This window comes from Manacus vitellinus, unplaced genomic scaffold, assembly GCF_001715985.3.
Source record: "Manacus vitellinus isolate BGI_N305 unplaced genomic scaffold, ASM171598v3 scaffold_7_pilon, whole genome shotgun sequence".
Lineage (NCBI taxonomy): Eukaryota > Metazoa > Chordata > Aves > Passeriformes > Pipridae > Manacus > Manacus vitellinus.
In genome coordinates, this window is record NW_021940813.1 from 98131 (window position 1) to 118119 (window position 19989).

At 41.4% G+C, this 19989-nt stretch overlaps 1 protein-coding gene across 1 annotated transcript in view; it reads right to left on the bottom strand.

The window, feature by feature from the left end:
- DSCAM (DS cell adhesion molecule) overlaps nucleotides 1-19989 on the bottom strand; it is a 440753-nt gene that overhangs the window by 64940 nt on the left and 355824 nt on the right. Inside the window, exons 17-20 of the mRNA XM_029964757.1 lie at nucleotides 19727-19967; nucleotides 17934-18080; nucleotides 16034-16189; nucleotides 7354-7487 (exon numbers count right to left, since the gene is read on the bottom strand). Of these exons, the coding sequence (XP_029820617.1) occupies nucleotides 7354-7487; nucleotides 16034-16189; nucleotides 17934-18080; nucleotides 19727-19967 (678 nt within the window). The remainder of the gene's footprint in view (nucleotides 1-7353; nucleotides 7488-16033; nucleotides 16190-17933; nucleotides 18081-19726; nucleotides 19968-19989) is intronic.

The following is a 19989-nucleotide window of genomic DNA, read 5'->3' on the forward strand; positions in this document are numbered from 1 at the left end:
AAACAAGATAGGCAAAAAATGTAAAGTTGACAAAGCAATTAAAATAATGAATGTGCTATGTTTGCGAGCTGGCACCGAAGCTGTGAAATAACTATGAAAAAAGCTAAATATAGTACATGTGGTATATTAAAAAAGACACATTTTAAGTACCATCCAAAATAAGGTTTTAAAATAACCCCCAAATTATACACTATTTCTATGCTAAATAAAGAACAAGAATTAATAAACATAAATATCTTCGTGCTGTAAAAAGTACTATATAGATACAGTGATAAATACTGCTTGTAATGTACAAATCAATGAACATATATTTTAAATTCATCCTTACAGGTTCTGCTGACTCTAAATAAGCTTCTCTTCAGCAGTAACTTTATCTACTTGGCCAACTTCTGTCAGCTCCTTCTCCCCTTTTTCAGAGACTTTCAGCATCCTTTCAATCACTGAAGCTTCCACAGTATGCAAATAACAAATCATTTGTGGCTTATAATTTCTTTAACTCTATTTTCCATGCCTTTTATTCAAGTGTTTAATCTGGGGAGGAACTGAGGGTCAGAAAATGCAATGCAAACCAAAAGTTTGATTTTGGACAGATCCTATGCAAAATCAAGACAAAACTTGTGTCTGCCTGAAGGAATTGTGTGGAAAATACCTGGATGCTGGGAGTTTATACCAGCTAATCTTTAAAGATTTAGTTAAATACAATTGTATATTATATATATATATACATATCTAGTTTAAGTTGCATGTCATCAGGTTTGAGATGACGACATACACTTTCTCTGAGTAAACAAAGAGGAGGGAAGCTTTTGGAAGGAGATTCATCCAGCTTCTCCCAGACCTCCAGCTTCTTTCCTGTAATGAAAGGAAAGCCTTGATGACCCCAGAATAAGCATAGGTGTCTCTATTTGAGGTGTCTGAAGTCAGATGAATAAATCCCACCTTGAGCCTTAAAATTACAGAGAGAGAGAGAGCAGAGATGACTATTTTCTTCCACAGGGCAACCCCCTGAGTCTCCTGTATATGCCTTTGACAAGATATCAGTAACAAATTGCAAAAGAACACCCTCCATGTGTTTTCTGGAACATTCTGCCATTAGGGAATGTATTCAAGTCATACAGGACTTAATAAAAAACCAAGATATTTGGCCTAAGTGTTTTCCACTGGCACCTTTTGAAAACTCTGTGACCAGAATTGGGAAGCTTCAGTCTGTGTATCTGTGGGAGAGATGAAGGAAACCTGGAGAAAGAACGTGACTGATGCCACTTCTACTGAACAGAGAAAAACCCACTGTAATATACCCTCACTAGGAATCATTCCTATAGTTTTTCCCTCAATACGATGCTCTACAGATTGACAGTAAAAGATGCACTGAGATGTGAGAAACAGATTAATATTTTAGTCACTGCTGCTGCTGGTTATTCTATCAAAGGGCTGAGCAGACACAATGTCCATGGGAATGTTTCTTTTTGTGCAGACATCATATGCCCGGGTTTTAATCTGACAGCCAGTTAAATCATGTCATTTTCTTTTCCTCTTAGTGGGTTTAAACCAAAGCAAAAAAATGAAACAAATATAGAAATCTAACAGGCTTAAAAATATGTTTCTCACAGAAAAATGAGCAAACCAAAAAGATCAGTATATGCCCCAGATAGTCCCAGATGTTGGTCAGCTCCCAATGTCAATTATGTTTCCAAGTAAATTAACTTGAGCTTTGGACAAATATAAGATTATTTCCTTCTTCTCCATCATTACTTTGCACCTCTTTATCTACTGCATATTCCAAACCCAACTGTTTCACAGAAATATTTCCAAGCCAACATGAATCCTTGCTGGGCTTTCAGCTTTTGGATCTTTCTAAATCCTTTGGAAAAGTCCAGAATTGTAAAGTTTTCAAAGATTCCTTCCAACACAGATACCAGGGGCTGACTGTAGGGTTTGTGCTATGAGATACATTTTATTCATCACCCCTATTTCAGCATTTGGGGTGTGCTCTGTGTTCTGGTTCATCATCCAGCTGATCCAACTGATGCTTTTATCATGGCAGCATCATCTGGGATCTTTGCAGGAACATTCTCACTCCATTCATTTGGTTCAACAGCATCTTGCCCTGGAATTTCTTCTCCTTCCAGATCTGGTCATTTGGGACCTCAGTCCAGGTGGGTTTAAGGGACAAATCATATCTCTTAGCAGAATCTCCCAACTAGTAACAGTTTGATGGGCTAACATTTCAAAACTACTGTCAGATTAAAGAGCAGAGAATAAACTGGTTCTTCTGATCGGAAATATCAGGGTTTTAAATATCTGCCTGTATGTTTTGCAAGCTTCTTGTCATATTTGCCAGTCTTTGGGTACTTGTGCTGAAAATAGAGGTTAAGAGCTGAGAAAATATAGACCAATTACATCATTTGAGTGTCAACCAACAGTATGACACCATTCCATCAGAAATACACATGTTAAAATCTATTTTGACTTGTTGATTAGCAAAGTGTTGTCATTATGGTTGTCGTTGCTCTTGGAGTTTTGTTGGGGGTGATCTGCTGGTTGGTCATTCACTAACAGGAGCAAACATATTAAACAGGCTTATCCTGCTGTTTCTAACAAAGCAGGTCATTAATTTGTGCATCAGTCTAATGATTTCTCCAAAAAAATGTCTGGGAATGAATGGAAAGGAGTTGTGTAAGCACAACTGAACTATAAAAAGATAATAAATGGAGACCATTCTCCTTCTTGTTGGTTTTCCTTTCCAGGACACTGTCAGTTGGTTCTTGTCTTTCTTCCACTCATGTGGAACTCACTTAAGATGTGAAATAAGATGACCTCACTACCACTCTCTGATTTCCTGATAATGAAAGCTAAAAGCAGATCTTGTTTGGGCAACTGTGCACAGAAGGAGTTCAGATGTGAAAGACAAACAGTCCTGCCAATGGCCTAAAATGTCATACGAGTTTTATTGGAGCCTTTTTCCCTCTCTGACTTAGGAGACATCTTGGTGCCAATCTAATACATTTCTTCTCAGAGAGTTGCACATTAGTTCTACCACTGTCTGGTTTCAGTTGTTGTAAACATATTTCGGGACAACTTTTCCAGTTTTAAACTTCCATAAAATAATAGAATTGAGGTTGGAAGGTTCCTCTGGAGGTCACCTAGTCCAACCTCCTTCTCAAAACAAGTTTAATTGCATCAAGTTGCTCAGGGGCATGTCTAGTGAAGCCTTGAAGAATTCCATGCATGGAGATCCCACAGTCCCCCTGGGCTCCAGTTCCAATATTTGACCATGATCTCATGATTTTTATTTTTCCCAGATGATCAGAGTTTCCCATGTCAAAACTTTTCCCACTCTTCAAGAAGAGCTTGGTTCCATCTTCTCTGTATCACCTGACGAAGAAGTTGTAGATGGCAATAAAGTCTCTCCTGACCCTTCTTTTCTTAGGGCTGACAGCCCATCCTTCTACATAAGCACTTTCTCAGCCCTTCCTGCACCAGGAAATCCTGTTTCTTAACCTTCATTCTCCTGCCTCCAGGACACTCCATACTTCTCTAGGAGTTGCTTTTTCCCTGTTCCAAGATCAGAGTTTCCCAGGCTGGCCAACCACTGCACACTGTGTGTCGCAGTGACCTTCTACAGACTCTTTCTGCCACCTAAATTTTATTTAGTCTAATCCCACTGCTTTGTCCTTAAGCAGTGGACTGACCTGAATGCAACAAGAGCTTGGCAGTGCTTGGTTTTTTACCAGAAAACACTTAAATCTCATTTTTTACTGCTCTTTCAAGAGCCCTGCCAAGACACATCTACAACCCGAGGCAGCAGGTGCTGGAGCAGCTTCCCACACAGCCAGGTAGGAATTGAACCACTCTGACTTCTGTGCTGGGATTTGAACTGTGTTCCATCCCTGTTCCCATGACAGGGAAAATCCCACTGTCAGGATGGAGGAGCAGCCAACAGCACAGCCTGGTCCTTCCCTGAGGTTCTTCCCTGAGTGCCGTGAGCATCCTGCTGGGAATGGGCACACCTAGATGGAATCTGGCCAACATGGGACCAACAGGTGGTCTTGAGAAGCCAGATGCTATAAGAAGGTGGGCATGGATGTGGGAGGCAGTGGGGAGAAGAACTGCAGGAGTGTGCTAACTATGAGTTAGCAAAAAGGATAATTATTTTAACTTAAATTCTGTGTTTGTTTGTTTGCTTGTTTGGGTTTTTGTTTGTTTCTTATATTTGAAGAATGAAGGACCCATAAAGTATTTCTGCATTTTTCCTACATTTTCAGAAAAAAAAAAAAAAAGGAAGTTTTGCCTAATTATGCCTATAGAGCACTGTAGGTAAAACAATTAAACAGTGTGACATTGGATCTTTGCTTGCCCTTTGTCTTGGCTAAAGAGCAGACTGCAGTGGAGAATCTCTCTTATTTTTTCCACACATTAATCATATTTGTGGTTTGAAACATCCCAGACAAATACTGTCCTTTTGACTCAAAATATTTAAAGAGGAAATTATATTTAAAGAGGAAGTGCCCGTGTTCTATGCAGGGGCAGCAGAAGTTTTAACAGCTTCTGCCTTTGCAAAGCAAACTGAACAGTGCAAGAGGCAGCAAGTCTTCACTTTATAATATACCAGGGTTGTGCTTGTAATAAAAATATGCACAATATGACCAACAGAGTTAATTAGTTTTCCTGTTGGTGACTTAAACACCAAAAAAACAGTGTTCTTGTGTAAAGGACTGTCTTGTTAACCTGTCTAAAATGTACTGCATTGACTTGTTCCCAGCAAAGACCTACTGCTTGCGAAATACAATCTTCAAAGAATGCAGCCTTCCCCTTTCCTCTTTCTCCTCACTGATGCTTGAAAACTGAGTTTACCTTTCTACTTAAATAGCAGACTCTTAGCAAAGTTATTTTGCAGCAGGGCTGTGACTGATGGAAAAGGTCTGCTGATGAAGTTTTTATGGCTCTATACCTGCAGCTACAGCACCTGCTACTTATGGTGGCAGAAGAGATGTTAAAGACAGAGAGGTCTTTTATTTATTCTCCTCCTCACCCTAATTTAAGACCTCTTCCTCTGTCAGCTGTGTGTGTCTGCCAACAATGAATCAAACAAGAACTTCCCTGGGATGTAGAAAGTGTATCTGCACAGCAGTGTTTGCATTTGAGCATCTCTGCAGCAGGTTTGTTTCACTGCAGAGCAGCTCTGAATAAAACAGCTCTTTATTTCCCAGTCCTTTCAAGAATGAAGGATAACAGAGCATTTTGTTAGAAATAAAGCTGGGGGTGTGTGTCCTATATTAAATATGTCCTGAGGTCTTGCATTTATTTAAATATACCCAATGTGGCTTCTGGAAACTGAGCCCTCAGTGTGATCCCTGCCTCACTCACCACACAGGACTGATACAGAAGATCTTCTTTGTAAGCCACAGTTCATGCCACACCTCCAAATGCCTTTGCCTTGGGCTAAGGTACAAGGTATAAGATGTACACTGATACCCCTGCATCATGCCACAATGAACACCACAAAAATATGGCAGTAAAATTCAGTACAGGCCAAGAACAGTAAAAAAAAAAAAGTAATTACTCTTGTTGTCCATCACTGAAGTGCTCCAAAAGGTAACTATGCAATAAGCAGCTTTGTATGTGAGAAACTGCATATCAGAGAAAAGTATTTTTAGCTGAGGATGTTTATTTTGCTGGTGATGTAAACGCAGGAAAAAAATGTTGGTAGCAAAGCCCCAGGAAGAAACACTGCAGCTTTGTGCATGGGAAGTAACTGGAGAGGGCCACCAGCACCACCTGGTGTTCTCTCCAACCCCCCACAGAAGAGCTTGGTCCCCACTCACACCAGTCCTCTAAACTCGGACCTGTTTAACCCACTGAGTGCCACAGAAATGCAGGAAACGTGTTGGGAAAATCTCCAGCTAATTTACATTCAAAAGGCATGCTAAAGGTAGCTGGGGTTGCACGGCTACAGTCATGGAAGCAACAGAGTCAGGAGACAGTAGTCCCGAGGCACAAATCATGAAACCGCAGGATGGTTTGGATTGGAAGGGACCTTAATGGTCATCCAGTTCCACCTCCTGCCATGGGCAGGGACACCTTCCACTAGACCTGAGCAACCACAAGTTGNATGGAAGGAACAGAGTCAGGAGTCCCGAGGCACAAATCATGAAACCACAGGATGGTTTGGATTGGAAGGGACCTTAATGGTCATCCAGTTCCACCTCCTGCCATGGGCAGGGACACCTTCCACTAGACCTGAGCAACCACAAGTTGCTCCAGGCCCCGTCCAACCTGGCCTTGAGCACTTGCAGGGATGGGGAGTCCACAACTTCTCTGGGCAAATGAAGCAAAGACTCCAACGCTTAGCTTGGGATGTGGATAATAAATCCTGCATCAGTTTAAGCACAGCCATCAATGGACATGTCTGTTTTAGCCCCTCTTCCCCTGAGTACCTGCAGAGTTAGTTCAGTTGCTGGAAGAGTGGGTTGGGTGAGGCTGTGCCTGCCCACGGGGTCCTGTTCAGACACACCCTCAGGCCTTCCTCTCTCTCAGCCAGCTCTGAAAACAAGACTGAGACACTTCTAAAAATCTCTGGAACAATATTTTCCTTCTCTATTAAACTAAGATTGCATCATGCAACTTGCAGTGCTACCTTTGATGGGACATCCTGCTTAAGAACTGTATCCAAACCTTGGTAAACCTAAATCCAAACTTCAGATATAAAAAAAATAAGTACTTTTTTCAATGTACATGAAAATAAATATGCATGGCTATTTACAAAGAGCAACTGGCCCTTTTGCTTAAAGATAATTGGATTTCTTTGTGACTCAGAGAAGGAGAAAGATAACCTGATATTCACTTCAAATTTCCTCTTGTCTCTTCCTCAGGAAGTAGAGCTAGAGTGGGCCAATACTCCAGCCATAAATAAGCTTATTCACAAGCAAATATGTTTGTTTATAAGTCATTATGTTCCTTCACACATGAATACTCAAGCCAAAAAGGCAGGAACTTAGATAAAAACACGTCAAGGATGGGTATATAAATACTTGCCTCCAGCTGCAACAGGGCTCATGCAGCTGGTCCTCTAAAACACAACTTGGTATGCCCTAAACAAACCAAACCTCAAAAGATGCTCCACTTCGATTGTGAGTCTTGAAATTATTTGTAAGCCAGTGCTCTGCAGTAGGTTTTAAACAGTGCAAAAGTTTGGCAGGAAAAACCAAACCCAACTCTCAGTCCCCTCCGTAGCCCCAGGATCCCCCTTAGGGTGAACAAATGGCAGGGGATGAAGGGGCAGGGAGAACATCAAGCACTGAGTATGTTCAAACACCACGTTCCAGAGCCACCAGTCGGTGCTGTGGGACTTACTGTGGGGTAGGGGTGTGAGCAGAACACGGTGTATTTCCGAATGATGCCGTTCAGCTTGAGGGGAGGGAGCCAGGACACGAAGACGGTGGAGGCCGAAGCCGCGGCTGCTTTAACACCAGCGGGAGGACCTGGAACTGGAGAAAGAAGGTGTGTTAGAGTGGCCCAAGGCAGGCATTTGGTCATCCCAGGGTGACAGAGGAGGAAAGAGGAAAAGGGGAACGTGCTGCTTTGGTAACTGAGCCCCCATGGACTGAGATGGACACTCTGTGTGAGGGAGCAGCCTCCACCCTGCTCCGTCAGGGGAGAAGGTTTGGAGGGCTGTGCTCCCAGTCTGAAGAGAGTCCCCAAACAAGAAGCTACCACTGAAGGTTAAACTTTTGAGAAGTTTCCCTCTCAGCCTGCATCGAATCATAGAATGAACCCTTGCAGGGTTTAGGTTGGAAGAGACCTTAAAGATCATCCAGTGCCACCCCCTGCCATGGGCAGGGACACCTTCCACTAGCCCAGGTTGCTCCAAGCCCTGTCCAACCTGGCCTTGGACACTTCCAGGGATGGGGCAGCCAGAGCTTCCCTGGGAAACCTGTGCCAGGGCCTCCCCACCCTCACAGGGAAGAATTTCTTCTGTAAATCTAACCTCAATGTCCCCTCTTTCAGTTCGAACCCAAATGCGTGTTGGCCGTGGTCAGTGAAACTGCCAAACAACATATTGTCACAAATTGTCAACTCTGAACACCAAACTCACACCAAATTATTATTCACTGTATAAATAACACACATGTGAACAGTTTAATGGCCATGCACAGTAGAGCTGTGACTTTAATGAAGTGCAGTGTAAATGAGCAGTTAGCACTCCCTGACATGACCCAGGTCTAGCAAGTGCTGTGATGTGTGAGGAGACATCAGGCCACACAGTGTCCTTGTCTCTTGTCCTGCCCTCAACAGCTCAGACCTCTATCTGGCACTTCAGTCTGTGAACACATATCTATTTCTCTAATTACAGCAGCTATCTATATAAGCCACCAAAAACTGTCACAGAGAAAGAGGGTGAAAAAAAAAAAAATCCTGTCTAAAATCGTGTGGAAAAAGCTTCAGCTAGGAAATGCTAAAATCTTGCTACATAATCTCAGCTCTATCCCTTTGCACGGTCTCATTTTGAGAAAGGCTTTAATTTCATGAGCATATGTTGTTTTTCAAACACACATTACAGTGTATAATGTTCTCCAACTTTGGAAACACTGTTATACTAATTTGCAAAAATCCTAGAATTTTTCCTGCGTGCTAGAATATCACTTTATACACAACCTTGTACTTAAACAAAATAACAAGGGCTACATTTAACATCAGAATAAATGGTTTTGAAGTTTCCTGAAAGGCAAACCTTTCATCAAAACATTTGAAAACATTTAAAAAACTAATAAATAAATGATTTGAAATATATTTTAACACTGCATGTGGTCAATACTCATGTCAAACGATTAAAATAGGTATTTTTTGTTGGAAATTACTACATATGGCATTATGGACAAAATGAAAGTTTTTGATGGACTCTGTTCTATACAGAACTTTGGTTTCATGAGGAATATAATATTTATGTCTAATTTCAAGTAAAATAACCAAAATGTTAAGATTTCAATTAAATTAAAATTGCACAGCTTGATTAGCTTTCTCTAGTTTAACAGTTACTGTGCAGCACAGATGCAAAACCTCTTGTCAATAAAGCCAATCTTCGTAGGTGGATTCTAATTCTTTGTATTACCTCATTTAAGTGTGTAGATATTATGGTGCTACAAAACTTTGCCTATAGAGAGAAGCCAGATAGACTTGGGTTTAAATTTTCCCAGCTTTGTGGCAAGTTGTAAAAATAATGTAAGGAGGACTTCAATTTTATATCTGCACAGGTGCTACTGGAAGATGAAAAAAAGCCCTGACAGGCTCCACTCAATGCAATGTCTCTGAATATGTATTTTCTATTTATAGTGGGCTGAGAAAGCTAATTAGGCATCAAGTGAGAACGTCATGATGATAATTGCATGCAAACCCAGCCCCTTGCTGCAAAGGGGCTAATTCAGTTAGCAGTTCTATCCATTGCAGGGTAAATATTGATGCTTGACAGCATTCAACTTGTTATTTATACCCAGCTCGTTAGAAATGCTATTTGCTCCCGCTGCTGAGGAGTGAAAGCTGGCTCTCCAGGGTAATTACCTAAACCACAGGAGGATTCCTTTATGGTTAGCAATGTTTTCTGGAAATCACTGCAAATAGATGTATGAGGTTAAGGTAATTTATTGTTAAATTAGGGTGTGATCTATAGGGACAGGTTCTGATGGTAATTGGTCATGGCTGTCAAGTGTTGAGGGATTAACTCAGAATTCATCAAGCATTTCCCAGTCAACGGACATACGTGGAAAACAAAAATTGTCATTGCTGTGTTGCTGTCTGGTAGGAAAGAGGGGCTAGAAAGAAACTCAGGAAAATCAAATTTCTGAGCCAAGGACCCCTCCTCTGTGTGCAGGGGTTGGAATCAGGCAACAGCTTTTGCAGAGGTGCCAAAATTATTGTGAATGTTCATTTATTAGTCCTCTTTCTGATAAACTGTCTTTGTTTGCTGGCTTGTGCACATGAAAACCACTGTGTGTCATTCCACTGTGTGTGTGGAAGTGTTCAGGTTTCCTGAGATTTCTGGTGCCTTCCAGACCACCCCTGTCCTCTGTCCAAAGGGTAAAGTCACTGGTCAAACTCATCCCCTGTGCCTAAACAAGACTATTAAGAGATAGCTCAACATTAACTGAATATTTCTTACTAAAACTGGGCTCCTTGAGTATCTGAGGAAGTTCTGGTCAGGGAATGCTGTGCCTGCCTCATCTCGGAGAGGAAAAAGACCTGAGCCTTGCTCGACTAACTTGAGGTATTTTCCCTCATTGCCACTGCATCCTGCAGCCTAACTGGCTTTAGTCATTATGAGGCAGCAGTATCAGGAGATTGAATTCTCCATAGACCTTTTTTTAGCACACTGATCCCCACAGATCCCAGCTAAGTGTGCACAATGCCACAGTTTCTTTTTTATCCATGGTCACTGGGGGGAAAATAGCGCTAAGAAGCCAGAGGACAACCCGGGCTGAGCACAGAGAAGCAGAGCACTGCTTCTAGACAACTTTTCAGCCTTCCAGGGAGCAGATTTGGCAAATTTAAGATCAAAGATGGCCTCATTCTCCAGCTAGCAAGCCTTTGAAAGCCCCGGAAATAGCGTGCTGCTTTCATGTGGAGGAGAACACTTTGTATTCCTGACGGTGCAAGTGAAATGCTAACGCAGAGAAGGCAATTATACTGATACAGAGAGTCTGGGACACAGAATTTAGATGTGCCAGATAATGGGGAGGAGCTCCAGGAACTTTCTCATTCCCCTTTCCCTAAGCAGAGAGATTAACACCATTTTTCTTCACAGTACCGAGCAGCAGGGAGGCAAATGCACAAGAGCATGGTGCATTTAACAGTGATATCACCCATATATCATAAGACTCAACCCTGCTCTCTAACAGCTTTTTAATTCTGCACAACACAGGACTGTCCTACTGCCAGTTGCACTTAGAAAAATCAAAATAAAATAAGCTCCTGACTGCTGCCTGTTTGTTTAAATACATATCCCACCCACAGTGCAGACCTAAGCCAGCCTAAATACAGTCATATGTTCTGCCCACCCCTCATTCAGGCTGAAGTGGCCTCATATTTAGCACAGCACTTCTAGCAAATCCTGCCAGTTTCACAAGGGGAACGTTTCTTATTCTACACCTTTTTTTTTTTTCCTAGTCAAAAAGATTAAATTGAAGATCTTTCACACTAGAAAAAAAATGCATTAAGGGGTCATTAAGGGCAATTTTCCGTCATAGAGCCCAGCCATCCTCATCAGCCCAAGCAGAGCTCTGCTCCGAAGAGTACTGAACGTGCACTTGATTGGATTTATGTTTATTCACTTTAAAATAAACATAAAGCTTTTTTAGATGGTATCTGTCCATCCGTCTCCCTCGTGCCAATCAACAGGAAGCTTGGTGTCCAGAGAGAGAAAGGAGAGGAGGAAAATCTCTCTGGATTCAGGCAGTCTCACAGTGAGGCTGACAGAGGGGTTTAATGATATTCCTCCTTCCTCCCTGCAGCTGGTGTCTGCTGCTCCCTTCCTGCAGCTTTCCCCTTGCTCTGAGTTCCAGAGAGCTGGAAGAACAGCACTGCTGCAACCAGCAGAATCTTCTGTGAATGCAAACAGCTTTCTGTGCATAGGAATGCGTTTTCTCAAGAGAAAATTCCCAACTGCAGGAAGCTTTCCCTGGACAGGCTCTGGGGGCTGTGTCCTTCCCCGGCCAGTTCTGCTCAAGGTCAGGGGTGATGCTGCCAGCCAAGGTCATGTTTTGGGCTTGTCTGGGGAGCAAATTCATTGTTTCAACTGTATTTTGCTCATATTGCATCTGCAGCACAGGAACAGAGAGGGAATTTGTCACACACACTCCCTCTTGCTACAAAATGGAGCAGCTTCTGAAACCGCATTTTGAACACAGCGAGGAAAAGAATTTGAAGAACTACTTTAAGTCTTAGTGATTCAGTAAATCAAATCTTCAGGGGAAGGGGATGAGCAGCTTATTAGAAGCTGTAAAGTGGAAAGGGTTAAGGGGCAAAACCACCATTAATTCTTAAAAATTGGACATTTCTGCTTGGTTTATTTTTCTACAGGAGGAATTACAAAAGGAGCAGTTTCTTTTTCTGAAGGCTAAGGGGGAGAAGGAAAGCTAGACAAAACCCAGAAAGATGATCACACTGAAAGAAAAGCTCATTTTTTTTAAAGCTCATTTCCTATTATTTGCTCGAGCTGTTCCCATTTCCTCAGCTGTTCAGCAGCAGTGTCTGACCTCTGGTGTCCAAAATCAGTATCAAACATTACAAGAAATCGAATTTCATCCAGGCTGACTGCCTCACTCCCTGGGTTACCTTTATTTTACCCCACTGGAGATTTCAATCCTGCTAAAGAAATTTTTGGGCTGATGCCTTTAGCTGAAGACCAATGGTGAAGTCACAGGAGGCCACGATCTGCCTTTCCACAGCAGCAGTGGAACATTGATGTTACAAAGAAAAGTTTCCCCTCATGTAAAAGAAATTAAAAAAGAGCAAGGAATTAATGACATGATATGGCCTCATAGTAATAATGATGTGGAGGGCTTGGCAGCCACTTGAAAATATCTCAAATTTACAGATTTTGTTAGAGGAGGGTGGAATATCTTGTGTCATAATTTTAGCCGGAGAAGGTCTGGGAGCAGAGATTTCAGGTTTCCAGTTCTAAGCTCTATTCCAATTCATTTATTTCACGTGCCAAGAGAGTGTTTAAATTCACTTCAGGGCAGGATCTTTTAGGTGCACTGAAATCAGTCCTGCTGAATAACCCTCTACAGGAGACTTTTCCTTAGAAAATTACAGAAGAAATGTCCATTCTTTTGATTAATAAAGTACCTGTTTCATGCATATAGCTTGGCAATGTGAATTCTCTTTTTTCCTCTTTAACTTCTTTAATTTTCTTCTCTAACACAGCCTTAAGTATGTTTAGACTCAGGACTTTGGGGTTGGCTTATGCTTAATTCCAGGCCTTTATATATTTCACCCCTAAACTTTCCTTGTGAAGCTGAAGGAGAACATGAAGTCATTGTATTTTCTGGAGCACCTTTCCATTTAGTTTTCTGGATGAAAGATTTAATGAATGGAACCACTGTGAGGCATCAGAAAATATCTGAAAATGTTAGTCATGCTGCCTCAGAGTGAATTATTGCTGAGCTGCCAGGGGGATTAAAGATGAGAGATGAGCCCTTGCACAGCTGCCAAACACGGGCTGAGGAGATGTGCTTCCCTCATCTGAGCCCAGAAAGGGAGGGAGAAAAAGGACCACAAAGAATTAGGGAGAAGCAAACTAGGAAAAGGTGGGTTTAGGGGAAAAAGAAAGAAGGGGGGGGGGAAAGGGAAAAAAAAAGAGTATTTGAGGCTTCTGATGTTTGAGAACTGTTGCAAAGTGGAGACAGGTCACAGGAGATGGACATTTCAGATAGGAAATATTGTCAGAAAGCAGCAAGTGATCCATCACTTTCCCAGGACAGCAGGGCAGAGGGAAGTACTCAATCCACTTTCCAGCAGAAGAAATTGCACCATGGTGGCTCCCTAACTGATACAGGGCACTTAGGGAGGTCGTGGAGTCCTCATCGCTGCAGATTTTGGAGGAAATCAATGAATATCAGTGATGGATGAGATGTATCTGACTCTCTTTAGGGCAGGGGAGAGGTGTCAGCAGCCTTTCAGGATCAGTACACCATGTTTTTGTTGTCCCCAGTGAGAGGTGAACACACTGCTGGCACCACTTCTGCCTTCAGATCAATTCCAAAAGGTGAAGGAACCTCACACAGAGACAAGATGGTCTCTGCTCCAAGGCATATTTTGGTAGCTTGCAGCTCTCACCAAGCTTTTAACTCAGCAGAAACGAATGCCTGGCATTCCCAACGAGTTGCTGTGAATTCTCCAGCATGTGTGCCATGAAATGCTGATCCAGGAACCAGGAACTGGCTTTTCAGGGATTTCTGGAAGAATGCTTCTTATTGTCCCCCAACATTGGTCGATACCACAGAGTCACAGAATCATTGAGGCTGGAAGAGACCTTCAAGATCATCCAGTCCCATCATCAGCCCAGCACCACCATAATCACCCCTAAACCATGTTCCCAAAGCTCAGGGGTGACAGCCTTTGTGTTCAGATAAAATCCAGGGAAAATTCACTACGTTGGGATCTACTTGGCAAAAAGTAACTTGAAAGTGCAGCAGGTGGTCTTACAATTGCCTGACTTTTGAGATTTATTCTTTGAAATAAAACCATCTCCTTCCAAGCACTGGGTGTCCCAAGAGCATCTGACTCAGGACTCAGGTGCTCCAAAGTAGTTCTTAAAGGACTTTATATTGGGATCAGAACAACCTGACATCCAGTGTTTAAGACATACAAGTCTAAAGCTGAGTAGTTTTTATTTATTGCATCCCCTGGATACAACTAAGTTGGGGCCAGGTGACCTTACAACATATGTAAATTTTAGAATGAGCCCCTTAATATTTTACTGAAAAACATTAATAGCATTCATCAAGTCATTTTTTTTTTATTGGCATAAACCCCACCAAACTTTCATCAAGTGAGTTAATCCACTGAACTTAATCTCTTGGCACTTTTGTAAATCTCATTACAAATAAAAAAAAAGTTGATGAATATATTTATGTATTCACAAGTGACCAGTAAGCTGGAAAAGCAAGAAACAAAAATCCATTAACTAATTTCCTTGAAATCATATTGCATAACTCATGGGAGAATTTACCAATGAAACCTTATCCATGTAACTTCATTGCTAGGGCTGAGTGCATTTTCATCTCTGCCAAAAAATCTTTCATCCAGATTTTCAAATGTGTTTAGGGATCTAAAGAGATATTTGGACATCTCAGAGGGCTTTCAAGACACTAAACAGGTTAGGGACAAAACTCCTACTGAATTTGGAATTCCAGTCATTCAGAAATAGATCAGTGTGTATCCTACCAAGGGGACCTGAAGTGATTTTTTATAGTTAAAGTTACAAGAAAGTGATTATGAAATCTCCTGTGTATGTGCCTATGTATGATTATAAGTTTCATAAACTTTCAGCATTAGGACTTAAATTTTCCATTCTTTGGTCTATGAAAAATGTGAGACATTTTTGTTCTTCATTTTGCTTTTGAGGGAAGAGGTATTTGGAGGATTTTATACATATATATGTACTGAAAATAATACTCTTAGAAGGATATAAGTTATATAAGACAGTCCTAGAATAGTCTCTCCTCCTTTACCCATTTCCATAGTATCACAGAATCGTTTAGGTTGGAAGGGACCTCAAAGATCATCCAGTTCCATTCCCTGCCGTGGGCAGGGACACCTTCCACTAACCCAAGCTGCTCAGAGCTTCACCCAACCTGGCCTTGGACACTTCCAGGGATGAGGCAGCCACAGCTTCTCTGGGCAACCTGTGCCAGGGCCTCACCAGCCTTACAGGGAAGAAATTCTTACTAATATCCCATCCAACCCAGCTCTCTGTCAGTTCAAAGCCATCCCCCCTTGTCCTGTCACTCCAGGCTCTTGGAAATAGTCTCTCTCCATCTTTCTGATTGACCACAATCAGGTCACCCCAAAGCTTCTCTTCTCCAGGCTGAACAATCCCAACTCTCCCAGCCTTTCCTCCCAGCAGAGCTTCTCCAGCCCTCTGATGATCTTGGGGCCTCCTCTGGACTCATCCAACAGGTTGATGTTCTTCTTTTGCTCGGGACCCCAGAGCTGGACCTTCAACCACTTCGAAAGAATTAACTCAAACTCTCAAAATTGTCAAATAAGGTCCTGAAGTATTTGAAAAAAAAAAATTAAAATGAAATGCAAACTTCCCCAGATAATCAGGGCTAACTACAAACTTCTGTCTCACCAGAACTGGACTCATGGAAACACTCAGGTTTTTTCCAAAGCCATGGGCACAGACACCTCACCACGTGCTCCTAACCCCAGACCTCCAGATAGAAATCTCACTTTGCATGTTTGTGTGCAATGTTTGCCCCAGACATACCAACATTTCCTGGAAGTGGGGAATGGAAAGGGTTTTCCTCCTTACCATCTTCCTTAGTGCGGGTGAAAATCTGTTCGCTCCTCACTCCGTCCCCGGCTCGTGTAAAAGCCAACACCTGGATGCTGTAGTTGGTGTATTTTTCCAGGCCATCCAGCTCCAGTGATGGCTGTGTGGTGGTGACATTCTTTATCTCTCCCAGCTCTATAAAATAAAAAAAAAGGGAATTGAGTTATTGCCAAGCTCAGTTTTTCTCCCAGCTATCGACACTGTGGAAATCTTGGGGATTAAAGTGTGTCCCAGACAAGTAACGCTTCATTATTATAAGACAGCACTGAATTATAATGAATTAACATAAATTCCTTTGCGTGCTGACTTCTTGTCTTTCAAAACAGACCCAGTTTTCATTTTCAAGCTTTATTTTTGCAATTTTTTCCAAAAAAAAATACAGTGCGGAGAATTGAAAAATTTCTCCAAGTAATAAGATTTTTCATAAAGAACGGACAACAAGCAAGAGATTATTGCAAAACGTTCCCTAAAGAAAAAATGAGAAAGTCAGTTATCTTTATAAAGGTTCTCTTGTTTTGAGAAAGACCATTTTTCATAAGGAAAATGAAGAGAAAGTTCCCTTTATTTTAAAATATGTAGGAAGTGCTGTTGCAAAGCACTTGATGGCAGTAATAAAGGCTAACAAGAGATTTAAACACAGGAAAATCAGATTTACTTGCAGAAAGATGATGCTCTTCATATGAATCTTTTCTTTTTTTTTTTTTTTTTGGGACAAGCTAAGAAGTACAGCCCATATGGCAAAAAAGCTTTAAACATATTTGGGACAGAAAATAAAGCTGAACAAATGAAGAAAATCCAGTTTTAAGCATTGCATGAGCATCATCTTTTTTCATTATGTTGTAGGACATCACACAGGAGCTTAGGGGTGCACTGATAACATCCACATGGGATCTGATCCAAAGGCTCCAGGCATCACTGAAAACATTGAATTTTATGCCCCACATGTCTACATTCTTATGTATGCTTCTCATACATTTGAAATCTTTATTTTTAAAAGAATTGGTGGTTTATTCCCAAATATTTTTTGAGTCTACCATTACCAGCAGGGCCTCTGGGTTACATTCCCACTCCGAGTTCCCTTTGCTACACTGACAGAGGCCAGGATTTGCATATTGGAGTGAACTATGATTCTGGTGGATGAAAGCAAAAGAAGGGAGGTAGAAGGGAGGAAAAATCCACAGGACAAATAGGAATAAAGGCATGTGCTTCCAAACTTACTAACATTTGATTTACAAGAGAGGACCATACACAGAATTATCATCATGCGATAAATTGCAGATTAGAGAGGCATCTCATTTCTCCTTTGATCATCTCACTCCCTCTCTGCTCTGGGGCCTATTTCCCCAGGAATTATGCTCAGAGTACAAAACATGAGCACAACAGAAGAGGATGGAGTGACAATAACAAGCCTTTTCCAGAAAATTTCCTTCTTTTGCCCTCAGCTGTGGAGATGCAATGCGTCCCAATCAAAAAATAAGTGATAGCATATCAGGTAGGCAAACAACCAACCAAATTAAAGTGAAATACAGGTTTGGGTTAATATGTTCCAAGTTCAGGTCATCATTCTTTATGGAAAAAATCCATGTTGGGCTCTATAAATGAGGCAAAATCTGCTCAGGTCATGTAGGGTACCAAGGTAGGCCTATGGAGTGTTGCAAACCCTCAGTGGAAGCTTTCCCTGAGGAAAAGCTTCTTCCTCCAGGCAGGTTTGCAAAACCTGACCCTTTGTTAAAGCTCTACAAAAACCAGCTTCCTCACAGGCAGACAAAGTTTTCTCTAAACCAAAGAGAAAAGGAAGTACAATGTCTTCACACCGGAGAGCAGAAGATATAAAAGGCACATCCAGGTTGTTACTTGGTAACAGGTTGATTTCTCTCACCTCCATCCAAGAGATTGGCCCAGTAGATGACCCTGAATCCCTGCAGGATCCCATTCAGGGTTTCCTTTGCCAGCGTTGACCAAGAAATAGAGATGGTTTCTGGTGATGTGGCAGTGGCTTGCACGTTCCCTGGAGGGCAACTGGGCACTGGAATAAGAGATTCACCACTTTAACACAAGGAATACAAGTCCACGTTTGCCCTTTATTTTCACTGCTATCCCACCACACACTGTTTGATTATCAGTTATACTCTGTTAACAATGCCAAACCTCTATTTTTGCTACGATCCACATGTTCCTGCAAGTGCAGCTGTTTTCCCTGGAATAACTTTTGAGGTACTGTTTCCCCATTTGCTGACTAGTCTTTTAACAGGCTTTCTGTCTCTCCTTTTGAAAGATGTGTCCTGGTGCTGAAATGTGCAGAATATTCCGTGAGGAGTTTAGATGTACCTTTTAAAGTTTGCAGCCAAATTTGCATCTACGATTCTAACACCCATTTAAATTTGGTGAAGGGAGAAAGCGGGCACTTCCTTAAAAAAAAAAAAATGGAAAAAATGTTTTCACTGGCATTTAGGATGATTGGAAACAGTCACCCAAAACTAGGGCATTTTCTGTTGGCCATTTCATGTCAAAGCAACACAGCAGTATTAGCATTTGGCTTTGCTTTTAAAGATTATGTCATCTCTAATTCTAAGAGGGATCTAAAATTGAGTGAAAACAACAACAACAAAAATTGCCAGAAACAGTAAGCATGCTGGATTCTGAAGGAAAAATATCCTGTTTATTATAATATTAAATATATACTTGTGTGAGCATACTGCTTTTTGAGGTCTTGCAGTGATCTGTCTAGGCCTAGAAGCATTTAGACTAAAACCCACCAGCCTTCCACGAAGGTTATGTGTCAAAATCTGTAGGTCTTGAGGATTTTAGGTACGTGCTACTCCATTTTTCCATGTAAAAAGTCAGATTCCAAGCTGGCACTGACTTCAGTGCACTGCTGCCAACTCACAGGAGCTGAAAATCTGACCTATACTAGTCTTTAGGATTATTTGCAGTTATACTCATCTGAAATATTGAACCCTTTATTTTCTGAATATGGGAACATTCTCTTTTTCCACTAGAGGACTCCCTCTCATTGTTTGAGAAGTACTTTTTATGTAGTTGGGAAAAAAAATGTCTAAATTGTTCCTTGGATTAGACATTTTGTCTGAAATAGTGATGATTTTTCTCTTATTGTTTTGGATATCCTTGAAAAAAAACCCCACACAGCTCTCTTTAGGCTGACAAAAAAACGGATTGTGTAGTGCAAGAACTTTAGTTACACAGCAGGTTCATTTGAGAACAAAAGCAAACCAACAAAATTAACAGTATTGCTTCACCTTTCAGGATTTCACGACTAAGCATCCCAAAACTATGATAAGATCAATAGGAAGAACCACAAAATTTGCAAATATGTAAACACCAGAGTAAGAGGCTTCAAAATGAAAGTTGTGCTCTTAGTCACTACCACTCACAGTGGGATATATTGCATCAGTACAGTTATTTTTGTTTATCTGGATGATTCTGCATCTCTTTCAATGAAAATCATACAAGTTCATTGGCTGGTCTTTTCCAATCCAACTCTTTACTGTATCTTACACCTCTAATATCTGGTCTTCTATTATCTCCATTATATATTATAATAATCACTAATACATAATAATAATAATCAATAACCAAACAACTAATGTAACAAGGTAAAAACCTATAAAATAAAAACAATACGCCCCAGGGCAGCTGTTTGCCAAAACCTACCATCCTCAAGAGTCGTGGTGATGATTTCCTGAGAAGAAGGTCCTATCCCAGCCCTGTTACAAGCCTGGACCACCATGCCATACTGGGTGAATTTTTTCAGGTTATTCAGTGTGTAAACCTCGCTGTCCCCCGTGGTGTCAATGCTGATGATGTTGAACTGGAAGTTTCCCCCTGCACTGTACTCCCGGTAACCGATCTGGTATCCACGGATAATTCCATTTTGCAAGTGTTTCTTTGGAGCCTAAACAGGGAAATGAAAGGTT